Genomic DNA, 20,433 nt, shown 5'->3' with positions numbered 1-20,433 from the left:
AGCCCAGAACCCTAAGTCCAGGTCAAGGGTCATATGAGTGGCACCTGATTTTGGCAGCCAGTGGAATTGTGTGTGACAGGTCCTTCCATGCATGGGTTCCAGAATGTGCAAAGGCTTGGAGTGAAGACTCAGCTGATTCAGGGACGAGCAGGTGTCCATTTTTTAAAAGAGGAACTGGAATCAGTAGGACCGGGATCAAGTGCAGAGGAGCTTTGTGACCACTTGGGTTTCTGTTCTGCTGGTGATGGGGTCATTGGGGTAATTGGTCAGTAGAGCAGGTGATCTGTCCCAGGTCTCATTAGACTCCCTGTGACTGCAGCATGATGCACAGTATGGGTGTGAGGACGGTGGTAGGAAGCCCAGGATGAAGCTGCTGTGATAGTGTTGGTGAGCGTGATGGTAACTGGAGCACAATGGTGGTTTTGGATGTGGAAGAAGCAGTTGCATTTTGGTTCAGTGATTTAGGTGTGGCCACAAAGATTTTCTAATTTTTCGGATTGGAGAGAGGGTTGAGAATCAGAGATGATGTAAAGGTTTGGATTTAGCACCTGAAGGTATGAAAGCACCATCAACTGAGATGGAGAAAGTCATAGTGGGAAAAGTAATGTTCATGAGAAATATAAAATCTTTTATTTTTTCCTATTAGGATATGAGATTTTTCAGAGACCAGTTCATGACCATTTGGAACTCTGAGGAGTAGTTCAAGATGAAGACTACTTAAAAAAATAGTAAAAGAGTATGAACCAGGGAGGATTTGTAGATCACCTTTTTTTTTTTGTTGGAGGTGGAAGAGTAATTCAAAAAAGGTGAGACTGTGGCTGGGGCATATTTACTTCTTAAACACTCATCAGGATTTCTTGTGACCCTTTGTGTGGCCTGGTTTGTTGCATCCAGTTTGGTTGATTTGCTGATGGGCATGAGTGGGCATCGGTGAGACTCACTGGGCATGGGGTAGAAGCCCATAGGCAGTGGGACTTGAGTACTGAAGGCTGTGAGTGGAGAAGGGGCATCAAGTGCAGCACCAGTAGAGGTGGGCTCTGGATAACTGAGATCTGATGTGGTTCTCAATAGGTGAGGTTGAAGGAAAAAACAAGTTGGGAGGGAGGCCTAATACCTTAACTGAAGGCTATGTCTTGGGTGTGGGCATTCAGAGTCAGGGTAGTACTTGATACTGTTTGAACTTGCCATGCAGTCTCTGGAATACACATGCTGAGTAATGACTGAGACCAAGGAGATGTCTATGGGAGCTGGGGCTATGGGAGTGCAGGTGTGAGAGAGGTGTGGGAGAAGGAGTGATGTGCTTTTGGAGAGCAAATGTGAATTGATGGCCACAGATCCCTTATATTGACATAGAGGCAATGAAGGTTGAGTCCATTTCTGGTGATAACTGGATGATACAACATGGACAATTTTAGGGTAACTCCTGAAAAGACAGGTGTTGTGGCGCTGCATGCCAGGTCCAGTATTTAGGTGTCATATAGGTGCACACCTGCCTGTTGTTGTTGGGCTGATACTATGATCAATAGGAATGGGATAGCATACATCAGTGTCACCTGGGCTTGAATATCTCTACTGACATGGGGAAGGGAGAAGGGTAAGAGAGGAATACATTACAGAGGAGGTGAGTTAGAATGTTGAAAAGAAGGTGGTTAGAAAACATCCCCTCCTCTTCATGGCATATATGTGTTTTCTTTGAAGTTGTGACTCTGGGAATGAAGCTGTATGAGAGAAGTGGGATAGGAAGAATTATGTGGAACAGGTAGCAGAAAGTGTTGGCCTCAGCACCCTAGGACTGGAATAGAAAGGGTTACGAGTGATCCTTGTTTTTCGGGGTCTTGGAAGGAGAATCTGTTAGACAACAAGGATATTGCCCCACAAGACCAGTGTCAAATCACTCACATCTCGCTTTACGGCCAACATTTATCTGTACCCTATGTTGGTGACACCCATTGCATTGACCCTAAATGTGAGGTCCTGAGGTCAGGTATAATCAATCTGGGTATCTGCTCTATTGCTGTGGGATGACACAGTATCAGTAGGAATATAAGAAGCGAGTGACTCTGTTGAATGCAAGACCTGCTATTTTCTGTGATGTGGGAGTGGAGGGAGCAGATGGATATGGAGAGTGAGAAGTATGACGAAAGTAAAGCCTAGGAGAGAAGCTGATCATGGACTGAACTCTCCCTATTATGACAGGATATGGACTTTGAGGACGTGGCCATAGCCTTCTCTCAGGAGGAGTGGGGTCTCCTTGATGAGGCTCAGAGACTTCTGTACTGCGATGTGATGCTGGAAGTGTTTGCACTTGTCTCATGTGCAGGTAAGAGCTTCACATTGTCCCAGTGTCCTGAGGTGATGCTCTTTCTTCCTTTATTCTAAAAACATAGCTTTCTCTCTCCCACAGCCAGACCTAGTGTTCTGCTAATTTCTGCCCCTGTCTTATCAAATGTGCTGTGGCTGCTGGTGCTGAGCTGTGTGGACAGCCCTGACCAATGGACTCTATGAAAATCCGTGACACACATTGCCTCAAAAAGTGCAGAAAGTGTCTGGGATCGGGAATATTACAGGCAGCTTAATGGGTCCCCTATTACTCTTCCTCTCCCTGGGAAGGTGACAATACCCACATTCATTCCCTTCTTCCCCCTTTCTCTAGGGCAGTAGTCGGTAAACGGCGGCTCGGGAGACACATGCGGCTCTTTGGCCCCTTGAGTATGTCTCTTCCACAAAATACCACGTGCAGGCGCGCACGTACAGTGCGATTGAAACTTTGTGGCCCATGCGCAGAAGTCAGTATTTTGTGGAAGAGCTACACTCAAGGGGCCAAAGAGCATCTGGCTCACAAGCCGCAGTTTGCCGACCACTGCTCTAGGGAAAGGTGCTTTATGACAGCCTGTGCCAAGTTATGTTCTTCACTTACATAAACCATAGGCTATGCTTGTTAGATCCTTCTTCAATTGTTGTTTGTAATATTACCTTAGCTGAGTACTATTGTGGGCCTAATTGCTCTGGGACAGAGCTGGCTGCTCTCCTCCGTTGTCTTTCATCAATATGTGGAATTTTTAGGGTTTATGCATCAGTAGAGTAGAAGATTCAGGGAAAATCTGGTTTCCTCACAGGGTGAACATGCAAGATGGTCTCAGAGGAGATCTGGCCATGCTAAGTGACAACTGGGGGGAAGGTATGACATACTGGTGGTGGTCAGATGATACCAGGAACCAGCTAATTTATTTTTTTATTTTTTACTTTTTAAATACATTTTTATTGATTTCAGAGAGGAAGGAAGAGGAAGAGAGAGATAGAAACATCCATGATGAGAGAGGATCATGGATCGGCTGCCTCCTGCAAGTCCCCCACTGGGGATTGAGCCCACAACCCCGGGCATGTGCCTTGACCAGAATCGAACCTGGGACCTTTCAGTTCACAGGCTGAAGCTCTATCCCCTGAGCAAAACCAGCTAGGGCAGGAACCAGCTAATTTTCAACAGTGTTTAGGGGCAGGTGCCATTGGCTACACCCCATTTCTGCCTTCTCTCCCCATAGTTGACACTTTCCTGACTTGCATTTCATCTGTGACTTCCTGGTGTTGTTACTGTCACCTTTGTCATTTTTTTGCATCACCTGTCCCTCTGCACTGCTCCCTGTGCCATATTCTCCTACATTGACCTGCACATGTGTTATGAGATGCCCCTACCTGCTTACGTAGTCCTCGAACACCTACTAGTCTTTTATTAAATTTCACTTGGAATAAGACATAACCAACCTTCTGCACAGTTTGTCCGTGTCATCAGCAGACCAGCCCTGCTGAGCACTGTTAGCAGAAGAATGAGCTTGGGATGCATCTTCTCTTCCACGTGGTCTTGCCATGTGTGTGTCAAGTTTCTGGTGAGGCCTTCACTGATATTTGACCTTCAGAGGCCCAGACCTTCCCAGAAGCTTCTTATATCCTTCCTGCATATCTCTTATTTTCAGACAATTACATAGAACTGATGTATTATGTGCAAAACACTTTAGCAATGGGACTTCCCCTGTCACCACAGTCAACATTCAGTTCCTCCTCAATTCTCTCGTTTCAGATTGTTGGCATAAAATGGATGATGAGGAGGTCCGTCCTGTACCTTTCGTATCTATACAAGGAGAGTCACAGGTCAGAGCTTCTAAGACAGCTCCAGCAACCCAGAGTACCCATCTGTGTAAGCGGTGTTTCTCATTGTTCAAAGACATTCTGCACCTGACTGAGTCCCAAGCAGCAGACTTTGAGCAGAAAGCCTTCTTCAGTGATGCTTGTGTGAGAGACTTCTGTTTCAGTGCAAACCCTCACCAGCAACAGAGGGATGGCAGTGGAGAGAAGCCCTGGAAAGAAGACATGGACAGGGCCTCCTTTGTGACCAGGTGCAGCTTCTATTTATCAGGGGTGCCTTCAACCAGTAGGGAGGTTGGGAAAGTCTTCCCAGTCACCTCAGGGCTTCCCCAGCACCAGGCCCCTCTAAACACTGAAAAGCCACACAGTGGAAGTGAGATTTCACAGGAGTATCTTGGTGGAAAAAGTTTTCAGCAGACTTGCAACTGTGAGAAATTTGGCAGCCACAAGCAGAAAGTTGTTCATCATCAGGGTGCCTGCTCTGGAGAAGTGAAATATGAATGTGACAAATGTGGGAAAGTTTTTAAACGAATCTTTCACCTCCTTCGACATGGAAGAATTCACACTAGGGAAAAGCCCTATGAGTGTACTGATTGTGGGAAGTCCTTTGGACAAAGGTCCGACCTCATTTCACACCACAGAGTTCACACTGGAGAAAAACCCTATGAGTGTAGTGATTGCAGAAAGTCCTTTAGGCAAAGCTCTCAGCTCACTGAGCACCACCGTGTTCACACTGGAGAAAAACCCTATGAGTGTACTGATTGTGGGAAATCTTTTAGGAGAAATAGTAAGCTGCTTAACCACAAGAGAATTCACACTGGAGAAAAGCCCTATGAGTGTACTGATTGTGGGAAATCTTTTAGGAGCAACAATACGCTCGTTAACCACAAGAGAATTCACACTGGAGAAAAACCCTATGAGTGTACTGATTGTGGTAAGTCTTTCAGGACAAGCAGTGACCTCTCTGAACACAAGAGAATTCACACTGGTGAAAAACCTTTTGAATGTAGGGATTGTGGGAAGTTCTTTAGACTGAAGTCTACCCTTACTCGACACCACAGAGTTCATACTGGAGAAAAACCTTTTGAGTGCAGTTATTGTGGAAAGTCCTTTAGACATAGACCTACGCTCATGGACCACCACAGAACTCATAATAGAGAAAAGCCCTATGAGTGTACTGATTGTGGGTAGTCCTTTGGACAAAGATCCTACCTCATTTCACACCACAGAGTTCACACTGGAGAAAACACATATGAGTGTAGTGATTGTGGGAAGTTCTTTAGACGAAAGTCTAACCTTATTCAACACCACATAGTTCATACTGGAGAAAAGCCGTAGGAGTGTAGTGATTGTGGGAAGTTCTTTAGAGAATGATGCTCTCTCATGGACCACCACAGAAGTCACACTGAAGAAAGGCCTCATGAGTGTAGTAAATGTAGGAAATGTTTTAGCAGCAAACTTAGCCTTGTTAGACATCTGAGAGTTCACATTGGAGAAAAGGCTTAAATGTGGAGGGCACGTTTTATCTTTCTCTACAACACTGCAGGAGAGTTAAATCCATTTACCTGAGTATAAACCGCTTTTATCTGAACATACACCGTGCGAAATTCCTCATAAGTTTGAGGTACAAGTGAGGCTTGAAGGAGCTGCATTGCACTTGCTAACTTCTGTGGACTCCTACCTCATTGATATCACTGCGAGTATTTGTGGATGAAATAATCTCACCACCTGGCTCACCTGAACAGTGTGCATCAGTCACCACCCCTGTGTGCTCAGTGAAGAGGAATTCTGTGTTGTCCCTTGTGCTTGAGAAATTTATGAATACTTTCAGCTCTTGGCTGTATCTTCATTCCTTACTCTCTGACTAGAAAATTGACCTGACCCAGGTTTTGTCCAGAGCCCCCAATCTTAACTAAGAAGTGCTGCCTCTTTCAGGGACATTGTGGTTCTCACTTTATTCTGTGATGAATTGTTTCAGGTTCCTATTCACCATCCTGCAAACCTCTTGCTGTCCTCTGCTCTGGTTTATGATCTTTTTGTAAAGGGTTTTTTTTCTTTTCTACCTTTAATTGTTTTGATTCTTTTAATTCCCCAGAATGATTGAAAAAAAAAAAATAGTCCTCTGTCAGCATGGAGAGGTGAACAGATATGTTGGAGTCCCAGACTTGTGCTATGGAAGGCACAGCATGATTTCAGAACAGCACTCTTTGTCCAATATTGGCTTATTTTGTGTTGCTGATCAAGGCACTGAGAGAAAGTGTGCATGACTTTGTGGTTCTAATTTGAAGCCTGGTGCCTCTATTATTGGTGATGTCATGGTCACCCAGAAAAGGAGGCCTTTGTTGTGCTTCTGTGAACAATATGAATTTTATTCTCTGTTCTCAGCATTTATTACATAATTCTCAGCAGTGTTTTGGGGGATTCTTACCTATCTACAGTAGAGGAGCCATGTGCCATAATGTACAAAATTTCATAGACTGGTGTCATTTGTTGTAAGACACTGAGGTTTAGATTGAACCACAATTAGACAGGAACACTGTTCATAGTGAGTGGGAAACACTGGAGTAAATTAGATGAAAAGTGCCTCTTCTCAACGTTATCCCCAAATGGTCAGTGGGCTGTGGCTTGTGTGATCTTTGTGTACAGACATTCTCAGGGCCTTCATCACTGTCTCCTGTGGCTGAAATAAGTGGCAGAAAAAATAATGTGATAGTTTTTTGGCTTCCCTTCACCCATCTAGGGTGTTCACCTCAGGGTTTGCTCAGCAGGCAACACCTCAAAGCTAGAGGCAGGATAAGCCTGTAATCAGTCCCAGGATGTGTCTTTTGTGATTCCTTTTGATTCTGATGGCAATAGTCTTCACTGCTTGACAATATTTGCTGCCATTGAGACATGGCCAGTCCTCTCAGGAAATTAGGAAAGAGATGGTAGAGCCCATATAGGATTGCCATTTTAATTTTCTAACAAGATAGGAATATCTAGGTCTTTTTTTGAAAGTACTTTAAAGACTTTATTTAGGTATCTTTATAACTGAAATGTAACAAAATGTACTTTTCTCATGTGTACTATTTGGTGAGCTTGGACATATGGATCAAGATGTAAAACCATCACTTGTGAAATAAACTTATCTCTTACCCCCATACAGGTGCAGTGGTTCTCAAACTTCTGACCCTTTAAATACAGTTCCTCATGTTGTGATCCAACCCTAAAATTATTTTCGTTGCTACTTCATAACTATAATGTTGTTACTGTCATGAATCGTAATGTAAATATCTGATATGCAGGATGGTCTTAGGCGACCCCTGTGAAAGGGTCGTTCGACCGCCAAAGGGGTCGTGACCCACAGGTTGAGAACCGCTGGGTTAGGGCAAAATAAGTATTTTATATATCTTTAAAATAACTTATTGACTTTTTTTGAAGGGAGGGTGACAGAGAATGAGAAATGGCGATAGGGACCTAACCAGTTTGGCTCAGTGGATAGAGCATCGGCCTGCGGACTCAAGGGTCCCAGGTTCGATTCCGGTCAAGGGCATGTACCTTGGTTGCGGGCACATCCCCAGTAGGGAGTGTGCAGGAGGCAGCTGATCCATTTTTTTCTTTCATCAATGTATCTAACTCTGTCCCTCTCCCTTTCTCTCTGTAAAAAAGCAATAAAATATATTTTTTTTAAAAAAAAAGAAAGAAAGAAAGAAATGGCAATATGAAAAAGATGCAGCTAACTGCTGCCTCCCTCACGCCACCTACAGGTCTTCCAGGCAGGAATGGAACCCCAGGCTTTTCAGGGCAAGGGATGGTGCCCAACCAACTGAGGCTCACTGGCAGGGAAGAATATTGCTATATTACTTATTAATTATTGTATTAATTTCCATACCAACAACTCTACCCCTACTCTTGCCACATCCTGTATATTCTTACTGCCCTTTTATAGTCTCACTTGCTGCCTTTCTTAGCTCTCCATGCAGTCATGCATTTTCCTCCCTTTATAATAGAATAGTTTGTAATTTTCATAATTTTTATTTTATTTTATTGATTTTTTACAGAGAGGAAGGGATAGGGATAGAGAAACATCGATCCGCTGCTTCCTGCACACCCCTTACTGGGGATGTGTCTACAACCAAGGTACATGCCCTTGACAGGAATCGAACCTGGGATCCTTTAATCCACAGGCTGATGCTCTACCCACTGAGCCAAACTGGTTAGGGCAATTTTCATAATTTTATAAGCACTAGAAGGTGTGTAGTCTTTAACAAACACTGGTTTCCTCCATGCTACACAGTTTGTGATTCAACAATAATGTTCATGTGGATAGTTAAAGTTTTTTTTTTTATTGCTGAGAAGAACTGTGTTCTATGGGTACCACTTTATCTATTGGTCTGTCTATGGTTTTGGTTATTTCCAGGTTTGTGGTATTATAAATAAATCCGCTGAGAATATTTCCTTTAGTTCTCTATATAAATGTTTGTTTTACTTCTCAAACTGTTTTCATGTAGGTGAATGTTTTACATTTAAGATATGCGGAACTGACCCAGCAGAGTCATTCTCTTTGCCTTCCCACAAACCCACAGTATATAAAAATTCTAGTTTTTCTGCTACCCTGCCAGCACATGCAGTGATTAACCTTTTCAAATAGTAGCCCCGGAAATGAATAGAGTGTTAACTCACTTTCCTTTTAATTCCATTTAGCTAAGAAATTTTTATAGTGAGTGTTTTCTCATGGGTTTATTTACACTGTCTATATCTCTTTTGTTAAAATGTCAGCTTAAAATCTTTTCTAATTGTTTAAGTAAATTTATTATTTTCAGGTAAAGGGGTCCTGTGTAGCATCTAACATGTATGTTTGAATTTCACTCATTCCTCAGTGATTCCATGAATTCTTTGCCATATGCAATCATAGGTTTTGAATATTGGAAGCAAAATTGTTTTCCACACATTAATTAATTTATTCATTCATTTATTTTGTAAAGAGCAGGGTTTTATTCACTTCAACAGGGAAGCAAAAACTACAGCAGAGACATAATTGGTGTATGCACTGACGATATACATGGTGACCCTAACAGATAGCATATTAGTGCAGTAACAGAGATTTGAGCCCAGAATTTACATCCGGATGGGGCCACTACTGGGTCCCTTTCAGCACCTTCCCAGGGTGTACACATTCTAAGCCACATAGTTATGTCTTCCTCGTTAATGACACCATTTCTTCAGCATTTACACCAGCGGCCTCCTATACTGGGTGTGAGGTGCTGGGCTGCTGGAGCTCATGCCCAGAGCTGCTTCAGCAGGAGAATCCTGAGCAGATCATGACTCATCTGCAGTCTCTGGTCCCCCAGAGAGATGTGGGGAGCTGTCTCTAGCAGGGATGAGCCAGGGGCCTCCGGACTCTTCTTGCCCATGAAGTGACCCGTAGTTCAGAGGTTGCTCCACGGGTGCATGTGGATGTTGACAGCCTGGCTGTGGGGCTCCCTGAGATCCTAGATGAGTCTGAGATCCTAGATGAGTGAGGCTGCGCTGTCAGTGAGCAGAGGGAAGAGCAGGACAAAGACAAGCCACTGAGTGCCTCCTGGCGGCAGGGTCATCACTGTGGCCTAGCTGCACCACAGAGCTGCAAGCTTCCACAGTGGCTCCCTATCTATTTATCTTAAAATCTGTTTTTATTGTTTTTAGAGGAAGGAAGATTGATAAAGAAATAGAAACATCAAAGAGCAAGAGAAACATGACCCATTGGCTGCCTCCAGCACAACACACACTGCAGATCGAGCTCACAACCCAGACATGTGCCCTGACTGGGTTTCGAACCAACGACCACTTGGTTCCTGGTTTGATGTTCAACAGCTGAGCCACACTGGCTGGGCATGTTCTTCCATAAATTTAATCCTAAAGGCCATTAAATCCCACTTGTAAGATACACTTTTAAGTTAATCTGCATTGCTAACATTCTTCTCCATTCTTTTCTAAGTTTAAGCATTCAATAATACAATAAGTGAAGTCAAGGTATTTGTCAATTTCCCTGGTGTAAATACTCTCATTGTCAGCTTCAAAGTGCCAACTTTAAGGCACTGAATATGGGCATGATAAGATACTACAGTAGTACATCATGATGCTTTATTTCCAACACACGGATAGAGTAGAAACAAATATACTCAAGAACATTCATTATAAACTAGTAAAACAATTGGGAAGGGGCAAGTTTTAAACCTTATTTAAAATTTTGTTTTAAGTATAATTGATTTTAAAATGTACATTCAAAATATATTTTATTGATATCAGGGAGAAAGAGAGAGATAGAAACATAAATGATGAGAGAAAATCACTAAAAGGCTGCTTCCTGTACCTCCCTTCTCCCTGGGAATTGAGCCTGCAACCCATATATGTGCTTGACCATGAATAGAACCATGATCTCCTGGTTCATAGGTTGGTGCTCAGCCACTGAGATCCACCAGCTGGGCTATAGTATTTAAAAACATTTTTTAAATATATGTATTTTTCATTGTTTTTTTTTTTTTTAAATATATTTTATTGATTTTTTACAGAGAGGAAGGGAGAGAGATAGAGAGTTAGAAACATCGATGAGAGAGAGACATCGATCAGCTGCCTCCTGCACATCTCCTACTGGGGATGTGCCCGCAACCCAGGTACATGCCCCTGACCGGAATCGAACCCGGGACCCCTCAGTCCGCAGGCCGACGCTCTATCCACTGAGCCAAACCGGTTTTGGCTGTATTTTTCATTGTTGATAGTATTACAGATGTCTCCCTTTTCTCCCTGTATATATATACTCTTTGGTGGATCTATTTCAAGGCTCTTCTTCCCCCTCCCCTGTGAGATCTGTCAGTTTGGACCAGTTGAGCACACCTCCAGTCCCATGTCGTCCTTCAGCACCAGATGTGGTGCCTCAACACCAATACACACCAAAGTCATTGACTGGGATTAGCCCTCCTTTGGGATTGGAAAAACTACATTACCCAGAAAGCACTGCGCCCGAGTCTGACTGGTTAGGAGCATTTTGGTGCCTGCACACCTGGTTAGGGCGGGACTTCCTGCGTACTCCTCTGCCGGTCATTTTGAAGGTTCCTGTGGGTTCATGGACTCACAAGCTTCAGCGCTCTGGTAGTGAGTAGGAGGTGTTGGAGGCAGCGTCGCCACTGGGCAGGGTGTCTCTGAGGCTTATTGATCCTCAACCCACGGGATTGGGGTCTCCTTGCCTCCCCGACTCCTCTCCGCTGACAGAGTCCACTCAGCCTCACCCCATCGAACCCTCCAGCCTCGGGTGCCCTCGCCACTCAGGTTCCGAAGCCCAGGTCTTAGCGTCCAGAACAGTGAGTCCTCGTGGGTGGCACAGGGTGTGAGAGGGGAGGAGGGAGACGGGCTGCGGTGCCGCTGAGTAAGGCTGTGGGTGGCACTGAGCCGGGAGGTGGGGACACCCAGGCCTGGTTTGTGTCTAAAGACGACAAAGAGGATGAGAGGAGGGTTCCTGTGAGGAGTTTTACTTTCATTCTCAGGGCGAATGGGGCTGTGGGTGGTTGTGAACAAAAGAGGGACATTGAGCCCTGAGGAATGCGGTCATCACTGGGCCCCGGGGCTGGGGTAGGGCCCTCAACAGCCCTTTAGTTCCCACAGGTTCCTGCGGATGCAGAGCCGCTGAGGGGACTGGGCTGTGGGGCTTATGTCAAGGCCTCACACTATTGTGGCTTCTGGGGTCCTGGGACTGTCCAGCCCCTCTTCTCCGGGACCTTGGACCTGGGGACCTTGAAGAGACACCAAGCCCATATTTGGGGGCTCGTCCGGGATCCCCAAGACCCTCGAGGGACCCCCGATCCGGAGAGTCTGACTGACCGCGGTAAGTGTCTGTGTGTTGTGTATTCTGTTCTGTGTGTTATATGTTCTGTCCTGTGTGAGCTCATTTCAGAAATTCTGTAGTGCCCGAAGCGGTCTAGGTGGACGCACTGCTGAAGGACCACGGGCCAGGGGAGTCGGAAGACATTCCCCTCCCCCTCTGGAGGGATGCGGAATCCCCTCACTTCAGGAGGGACGCGAAATCCCCTCACTTCAGGAGGGACGCGGAATCCCCTCACAAGAATCTGAGACAAGGCAGGTCGCTCCCGCCGTTCAGTTTTGCTTCTGTGGAGTCGGAAGGCTGAGATTTTTTGGGGGGCTTTTTGGTTGTCTATTTCTGCGTTTTTCTGTTTTATTATGATTGATCATTTCAAAGAGATTAGGGGAGGCTATAGAGCTCCCTCAGGAATTGGGAAATTGTTAGGAATTGGATGGATTGCTTAAACTGAGTAAACATTTGGTAGAAGTCAAAAAGTTGGACTGTCTGGTGTATGAATGTAAGTGTGAGAGTCTGTGTGAAGCGAAAGCTACTTTGTGCTGTCTGGCTGTACACATGAGGAAAAACACTGCTTTAAGGGGAAGAGAGTAGAGAACTTTTAATTGCTTTTGCTGTGATGTATAATTTTGTTGTGTTAGGTTAAAATTTTAAAAGTCTAAGGTTAATTTAAAGGTATAAGGTTGCAACCCAAAGAAGTTTAACAAAGGCTGGCTAGGTTCCAAGACTGCTTAGTTCTGAGATTGCTTATAAAAAAAGCAAGAAAGAAGTCTCTTCAAGTTAACTATTTGCTTAGCAAATTAACAAAGTAGCAAATTTCAAAGAACTTGTTATTTGTGGTTTTCTTATCTCTTTGGTGGACACAAAGGGCTTACAGCTCCACAGGGAGGAGAGATTTACTGGCCCTAACCTGCCTGTGACGTATTTTGTTTGACTTGCTGTTTTCAATTATTTATTAGAATCCTCATAGAGTCAGTCCCACCAACAACGCAGAGCAGGGTAACGATTATTTAAGAACCAGCTCTGGGCAGTTGACCTCCCCAAACCAGTTTTAAGTAGAGAAGCCGTATAGCCTCAGAGGCCAACCCCAAAACACTGCCACCCAGAGGCTGAGCCACAAACTGACTCTTAGGTGAACACAAATTAAGGCAGTCTGGATCACAAATACGGCCTGCTTTAAAATCAGGACTGTGATTTACAACACGGAGGAACAGTGTATCACAGGGAAATTCAACACTCTCCTAAATACCTGGCAGGACTAAGCAGATCCAAGCAACAGCAGCCTCCTGATCACCACACCCTCTGTCTGAGGAACAGCAGCTGTACGTGAAGCCTCCCCCCACCAGCCAGAAGAGCCACCACAGCTGTGAACAACACCCACCAGAGGAGCTGCTGCCAACTGAGGAGCAGCTGCTACCGCAACCACCCAAGGAGCAACCACAGCCCAAGGAGCCACTGCCACCCAGGGAGCAGCCACTGAACGACTCAACATCTAGATATGTCAGTGAGATCAAACATGGGTAGGCAAAGAAACCCCCAAAGGAAAGAAAAGGAGGACTCGCCAGAAAAGCAGCTAAGTGAGACAGAGGCATGCAACATGACAGAAAAAGAATTCAGAATAAGGGTCCTAGCGTGCATAAACCGGATGGAGGAAAAAATCAACTACTTATGCAAGAAGCAAGAAGAAACAGATGAAAAAATCAATAACTTATGCAAGACCCAAGAAGAAATGAAGAGCGATATAGCTGCAATAAAAAACACCATTGAAAGCATCAACAGTAGACTAGGAGAAGCGGAGGACCGAATTAGTGAATTAGAAGACAAGGAAGCAAAACACACCCAAACTGTACTGCAATTGGAGAAAAAAATTAAAAGACAGGAGGAGAGCCTAAGGGAGCTTTGGGACAACATGAAACGAAACAACATACGAATAATAGGGGTGCCAGAACAACAGAAAGATGAACAAGGATTAGAAAACCTACTCGAAGAAATAATATCAGAAAACTTCCCTGAAGTGGGGAAGAAAAAAGTCACACAAGCACAGAGAGTCCCAAACAAGGTGAACCCGAAAAGACCCACACCAAGACACATCATAATTACCATGGCAAATGTTCAGGACAAAGAGAGAATCTTACAGGCTGCAAGAGAGAGACGGAAAGTTACATACAAGGGATCTCCCATTAGATTATCAAATGATTTCTCAACAGAAACACATCAGGCCAGAAAAGAATGGACAGAAATTTACAAAGTGATGCAAAGCAAAGGACTGAACCCAAGAATACTCTATCCAGCAAGGCTATCATTCAAAATTGAAGGGGAAATAAGAAGCTTCACAGACAAAAAAAGGCTAAGGGAGTTTATCACCACCAAGCCAGCAATGCAAGAAATGCTAAAGGGACTGGTGTAAAAAGAAGGAATAAAAAGCTCAGAAAGAAAACAGCCACACAAAAAAAGAAATGGCTACAAACAAGTACCTTTCAATAATAACTTTAAACGTAAACGGACTAAATGCTCCAACCAAAAGACATCGAGTGGCTGAATGGATAAAAAAACATGACCCATACATCTGCTGTCTACAAGAGACCCACCTCATTAGAAGGGACTCACACAGACTGAAAGTGAAGGGATGGAAAAATATCTTTCAGGCAAATGGAAAGGAAAAGAAAGCTGGGGTAGCAATACTTATATCAGACAAAATAGACCTCAAAGTGAAGGCCATAACAAGAGATAAGGAAGGCCACTTCATAATACTAAAGGGATCAATACAACAAGAAGATATAACCCTGGTAAACATATATGCACCCAATGCAGGAGCACCCAAATACATAAAAAAACTCCTGGAAGATATCAAAGGAGAGATCGACAACAATACAATCATAGTAGGGGACTTTAATACACCACTGACATCACTGGATAAGTCCTCTAGACAAACAATCAGCAAAGAAACAGCAATCCTAAATGACTCACTAGATCAGATGGACTTAATAGACATCTTCAGAACACTTCACCCAAAGCCGCGGAATATACATTCCACTCAAATGCTCATGGGACAGATTCAAAAATAGACCACATATTGGGTCACAAGCAAAGTCTCCCCAAATTCAAGAAGATTGAAATCATAAAAAGCATCTTCTCAGACCACGATGGCATAATATTAGAAATAAACTACAATAAAAACAACCCAAAATACTCAAACACTTGGAAGCTGAATAGCATGTTATTAAATATTGATTGGGTTACCAATGAGATCAAAGAAGAAATTAAAAACATCCTGGAAACTAATGACAATGAAAACACAACAATCCAAAACCTATGGGACACAATGAAAGCAGTCCTGAGAGGGAAGTTTATAGCTCTACAGGCCTATCTCAAAAAACAAGAAAAAATGGTAGTAAATCATCTAACTCTTCAACTCAAAGAATTAGAAAGAGAGCAACAAGAAAACCCCAGAGTGAGCAGAAGGAAGGAGATAATAAAGATTAGAGCAGAAATAAATGACATAGAGACCAAAAAAACAATACAGAAAATCAATGAAACCAAGAGCTGGTTCTTTGAAAGGATAAACAAGATTGACAAACCTCTAGCCAGGCTCACCAAGAAGCAAAGAGAGAGGACCCAAATAAACAAAATCAGAAACGATAGAGGCGAAATAACAACAGACCCCACAGAAATACAAATGATTGTTAAAAAATACTATGGACAGCTCTACTCCAACAAACTAGACAACCTGGAGGAAATGGACAAATTCCTAGAAAAATACAACATTCCAGCACTCAATCAGGAAGAATCTAAAAATCTCAATAGGCCAATAACTATGGAAGAAATTGAAGCAGTCATCAAAAAGCTTCCAGCAAACAAAAGCCCAGGACCAGACGGCTTCACAGGGGAGTTTTACCAAACATTCAAGGAAGAACTAAAACCTATCCTCCTCAGACTACTACAAAAAATTCAAGAGGAAGGAACACTTCCAAGCTCATTCTATGAAGCCAGCATCACCCTAATACCAAAACCAGGTAAAGACAACACAATGAAAGAGAATTACAGGCCAATATCCCTCATGAACATAGATGCCAAAATCCTCAACAAAATCTTAGCAAATCGGATCCAGCAGTACATCAGAAAGATCATACACCATGACCAAGTAGGATTTATCCCAGGGATGCAAGGATGGTACAATATCCGCAAATCAATAAACGTGATACATCACATAAACAAATTGAAAGAAAAAAACCACATGGTCATATCAATTGATGCAGAAAAAGCATTTGACAAAATCCAACACCCATTTTTGATAAAAACTCTCAGCAAGGTGGGAGTAGAAGGATCATACCTCAACATAATAAAAGCCATATATGACAGGCCCACAGCCAACATCATACTCAATGGACAAAAACTAACACCATTTCCCCTAAGAACAGGAACAAGACAGGGATGCCCACTCTCACCACTCCTGTTCAACATAGTACTGGAAGTATTAGCCATTGCAATTAGGCAAGAAGAAGAAATAAAAGGCATCCAAATTGGAAAAGAGGAAGTAAAACTGTCCTTATTTGCAGATGACATGATATTATACATACAAAACCCTAGAGACTCCATCAAAAAGCTACTAGACTTAATACATGAATTTGGCAATGTAGCAGGATACAAAATTAACCCCAAGAAATCTGAGGCATTTCTATACACCAATAGTGAACTTTCAGAAAGAGAGATTAGAAAAACAATCCCATTTACCATCGCACCAAAAAAATTAAGCTACCTAGGAATAAACTTAACTAAAGAGGTAAAAGACCTCTACTCAGAAAACTACAGGACGTTGAAAAAAGAGATAGAGGAAGACATAAACAGATGGAAGAACATACCGTGTTCATGGATTGGTAGAATCAACATCATTAAAATGTCCATACTACCCAAAGCAATCTATAAATTCAACGCACTTCCCATTAAAATACCAACGGCATACTTCACAGATCTAGAACGAACTCTCCAAAAATTCATCTGGAATAAAAAAAGACCCCGAATAGCTGCAGCAATCCTGAGAAAGAACAAAGTAGGTGGGATCTCAATACCAGATATCAAGCTGTATTACAAAGCCACTGTTCTCAAAACTGCCTGGTACTGGCACAAGAACAGACATATAGATCAATGGAATAGAATAGAGAGCCCAGAAATCAGCCCCAACCAATACGCTCAATTAATATTTGACAAAGGAGGCAAGAACATACAATGGAGTCAAGACAGTCTCTTCAATAAATGGTGCTGGGAAAATTGGACAGATACATGCAAGAAAATGAAACTAGACCACCAACTTACACCATACACAAAAATAAACTCAAAATGGATAAAGGACTTAAATGTACGACAGGAAACCATAAAAATTCTAGAAGAATCCAAAGGCAACAAAATCTCAGACATATGCCAAAGCAATTTCTTCACTGATACAGCTCCTAGGGCAGTTGAAACTAAAGAGAAAATGAACAAATGGGACTACATCAAAATAAAAAGCTTCTGCACAGCAAAAGAAACCATCAACAAAACAACAAGAAAACCCACTGCGTGGGAAAACATATTTGCCAACGTCATATCTGATAAGGGCCTAATCTCCAAAATTTATAGGGAACTCATACAACTTAACAAAAAGAAGATAAACAATCCAATCAAAAAATGGGCAAAGGATCTAACTTCTTTAAACTAACCAATGACAATCAAGGGAAGTCGCCATAGATATGACCACATCCTGTGTAACAAGACACCGACTTGCGCCTGGCCAATCGGCAGGGCCCACAGTCCTTTCTCCTCCCCTTACTCCAACCCCCCTATAAAACCTCTCTCCACACAGAGTTCTCTCTCTCTGCCACTTGCTGCTGTGTCAGTAAGGAGGGTAGGGGAGCCAAGCCCGGGCTTGAATAAAGACTCTTATGCTTTTGCATCAGACAGGGCTGGCTCCCTGGTGTGGTTTCTTGGGGATCCTGAAATCTGGGCATAACACCCAGAACCCTAAGTCCAGGTCAAGGGTCATAACAGTAGCACGTGATTTTGGCAACCAGTGGAATTGTGTGTGACAGGTCCTTCCATGCATAGGTTCCAGAATGTGCAAAGGCTTGAAGTGAAGACTAAGCTGATTCAGGGAAGAACAGGTGTCCATTTTTTAAAAATAGGAACTGCAAACAGTGGGACAGGAATCAAGTCCAGAGGAGCTTTGTGACCACTTGGTTTTCTGTTCTGCTGGTGATGGGATCATTGGGGTAATTGGAGCAGTAGAGCAGGTGACCTGTCCCAGGTCTCATTAGACGCCCTGTGACTGCAGCATGATGCACAATATGGGTGTGAGGACGGTGGTAGGAAGCCCAGGACGGAAGCTGCTCTGGTAGTGTTGGTGAGTGTGATGGTAACTGGAGCACAGTGGTGGTTATGGATGTGGAAAAAGCAGTTGCGTTATGGATTAATGATTTAGGTGTAGCAACTTGGATTTTCTTATTTTCAGCATTGGAGAGAGAGGTAAGAATCAGCAATTAGCCCTCACTCGCTGCCGACATCCGCCTTGCCGCCCGCACGCCCTGCCGCTGCCCGGCAGAAATGCTTCGCTTACACACAGTCCTTCGCCAGATGAGGCCTGTGTCCAGGGCACTGGCTCCTCATCTCACTCGGGCTTATGCCAAAGATTTAAAATTCGGTGCAGAGGCTGGAGCCTTAATGCTTCAAAGTGCCGACCTTTTAGCTGATGCTGTAGCCGTTACTATGGGGCCAAAGGGAAGAACAGTGATTATTGAACAGAGCTGGAGAAGTCCCAAAGTAACAAAAGATGGTGTGACCCTTGTAAAGTCCATCGACTTAAAAGATAAATATAAAAATATTGGCGCTAGCCAAAACCGGTTTGGCTCAGTGGATAGAGCGTCGGCCTGCGGACTGAAAGGTCCCAGGTTCGATTCCGGTCAAGGGCATGTACCTTGGTTGCGGGCACATCCCCAGTAGGAGATGTGCAGGAGGCAGCTGATCGATGTTTCTCTCTCATCGATGTTTCTAACTCTCTATCTCTCTCCCTTCCTCTCTGTAAAAAATCAATAAAATATATTTTTAAAAAATATATTGGCGCTAAACTTGTTCAGGATGTTGCCAATAATATAAATGAAGAGGCTGGGGATGACACCACCACAGCTACTGTGCTGGCATGCTCCATTGCCAAGGAAGGCTTTGAGAAGATCAGCAAAGGTGCCAATCCAGTGGAAATCAGGAGAGGTGTGATGTTAGCTGTTGATGCTGTAATTTCTGAACTTAAGAAGCAATCTGTGACAACCCCTGAAGAAATAGCTCAGGTTGCTACAATTTCTGCAAATGGAGACAAAGAAATTGGCAACATAATTTCTGATGCAATGAAAAAGGTTGGAAGGAAAGGCGTCATCACTGTAAATGATGGAAAAACACTGAATGATGAATTAGAAATTACTGAAGGCATGAAGTTTGATCAAGGTTATATTTCTCCATACTTTATTAATACAGCAAAAGGCCAGAAATGGGAATTCCAAGATGTATACGTTCTGTTGAGTGAAAAGAAAATTTCTAGTGTTCAGTCCATCGTACCTGCTCTTGAAATTGCCAATGCTCACCACAAGCTCCTGGTCATAATTGCTGAAGATGTTGATGGAGACGCTCTCAGTACACTGGTTTTGAATAGGTTAAAAGATGGTCTTCAGGTTGTAGCAGTCAAAGCTCCAGGTTTTGGGGACAATAGGAAGAACCAGCTTAAAGACATGACTATTGCTACTGTTGGTGCTGTGCTGGGAGAAGAAGGATTGACTCTCAACCTAGAAGACATTCAGCCTCATGACTTGGGAAAAGTTGGAGAGTTCGTTGTGACCAAAGATGACAATGCCATGCTCTTGAAGGGAAAAGGTGACAAGGCTCAGATTGAAAAACGTATTCAAGAAATCATCGAGGGAGAAACCAAGATGGTGGCATAGGTAAACCCTGGAGATTGCTGCCTCGCACAACCACTTCAAAAATACAACTAAAAGACAGAACGGACATCATCCAGAACCACAGGAAGGCTGGCTGAGTGGAAATTCTACAACTAGAAGGAAAGAGAAAAGCATACCGAGACTCAGAGGAGGTGCGGTGGGGAAGTAAAATACAGAGGTACAGAGGTGCATGCGGAGAGGGTTGGCAGCTGAGGACACGGATGTCTTTTTCAATTGGGAGGGAGTCTCAAGCTCTGAGCTCCAGTTCCTGGCAAGTCTCTGGGGACCCAGACTCATACAGGAGAAACTGGACTGTCTGGCATCGGTCAGAACTCGAGGGCAGCATTCTCTCGGGGGTGCTTGCAGTGATTGCCAGGACACAGAAGCAGGGCCTCTGAGGGCAGGACTCAGAGCAGCCATAACTGCTCGCTCCGCCCTGTTGATCCCCTGGGACCCTGCCCTGCCCAAGCCACAGAGGCTTTTGCATATGAAAGGCCTGGCCCTTTGCAATCTGAT

General features: G+C 43.7%; 1 protein-coding gene and 3 pseudogenes across 2 annotated transcripts in view; 3 read left to right on the top strand and 1 right to left on the bottom strand.

The window, feature by feature from the left end:
• The window catches only part of LOC102251017 (zinc finger protein interacting with ribonucleoprotein K-like), a 28,315-nt gene extending 16,224 nt beyond the window's left edge, over positions 1-12,091 (top strand). The window contains exons 2-4 of one of the 2 annotated variants that reach the window (XM_014539504.1): positions 2,197-2,320; positions 4,073-4,388; positions 11,323-12,091. In XM_014539504.1, coding sequence (XP_014394990.1) covers positions 2,197-2,320; positions 4,073-4,388; positions 11,323-11,518 — 636 coding nt within the window. In that variant the 3' untranslated portion in view covers positions 11,519-12,091. Of the gene's footprint in view, positions 1-2,196; positions 2,321-4,072; positions 7,278-11,322 lie in introns of those variants that run through there. The other variant, XM_014539503.1, reaches the window with a different exon arrangement.
• Positions 1-20,433, top strand: part of LOC102252476 — a 53,371-nt pseudogene that overhangs the window by 17,049 nt on the left and 15,889 nt on the right.
• On the bottom strand, positions 9,322-9,545 carry LOC102253379 (annotated as a pseudogene).
• The window catches only part of LOC102253087, a 3,005-nt pseudogene continuing 1,619 nt past the window's right edge, over positions 19,048-20,433 (top strand).

The sequence above is a fragment of the Myotis brandtii genome, unplaced genomic scaffold (assembly GCF_000412655.1).
Source record: "Myotis brandtii unplaced genomic scaffold, ASM41265v1 scaffold22, whole genome shotgun sequence".
In the NCBI taxonomy this organism is placed as follows: domain Eukaryota; kingdom Metazoa; phylum Chordata; class Mammalia; order Chiroptera; family Vespertilionidae; genus Myotis; species Myotis brandtii.
This window is presented reverse-complemented; position numbering and strand designations above follow the sequence as displayed.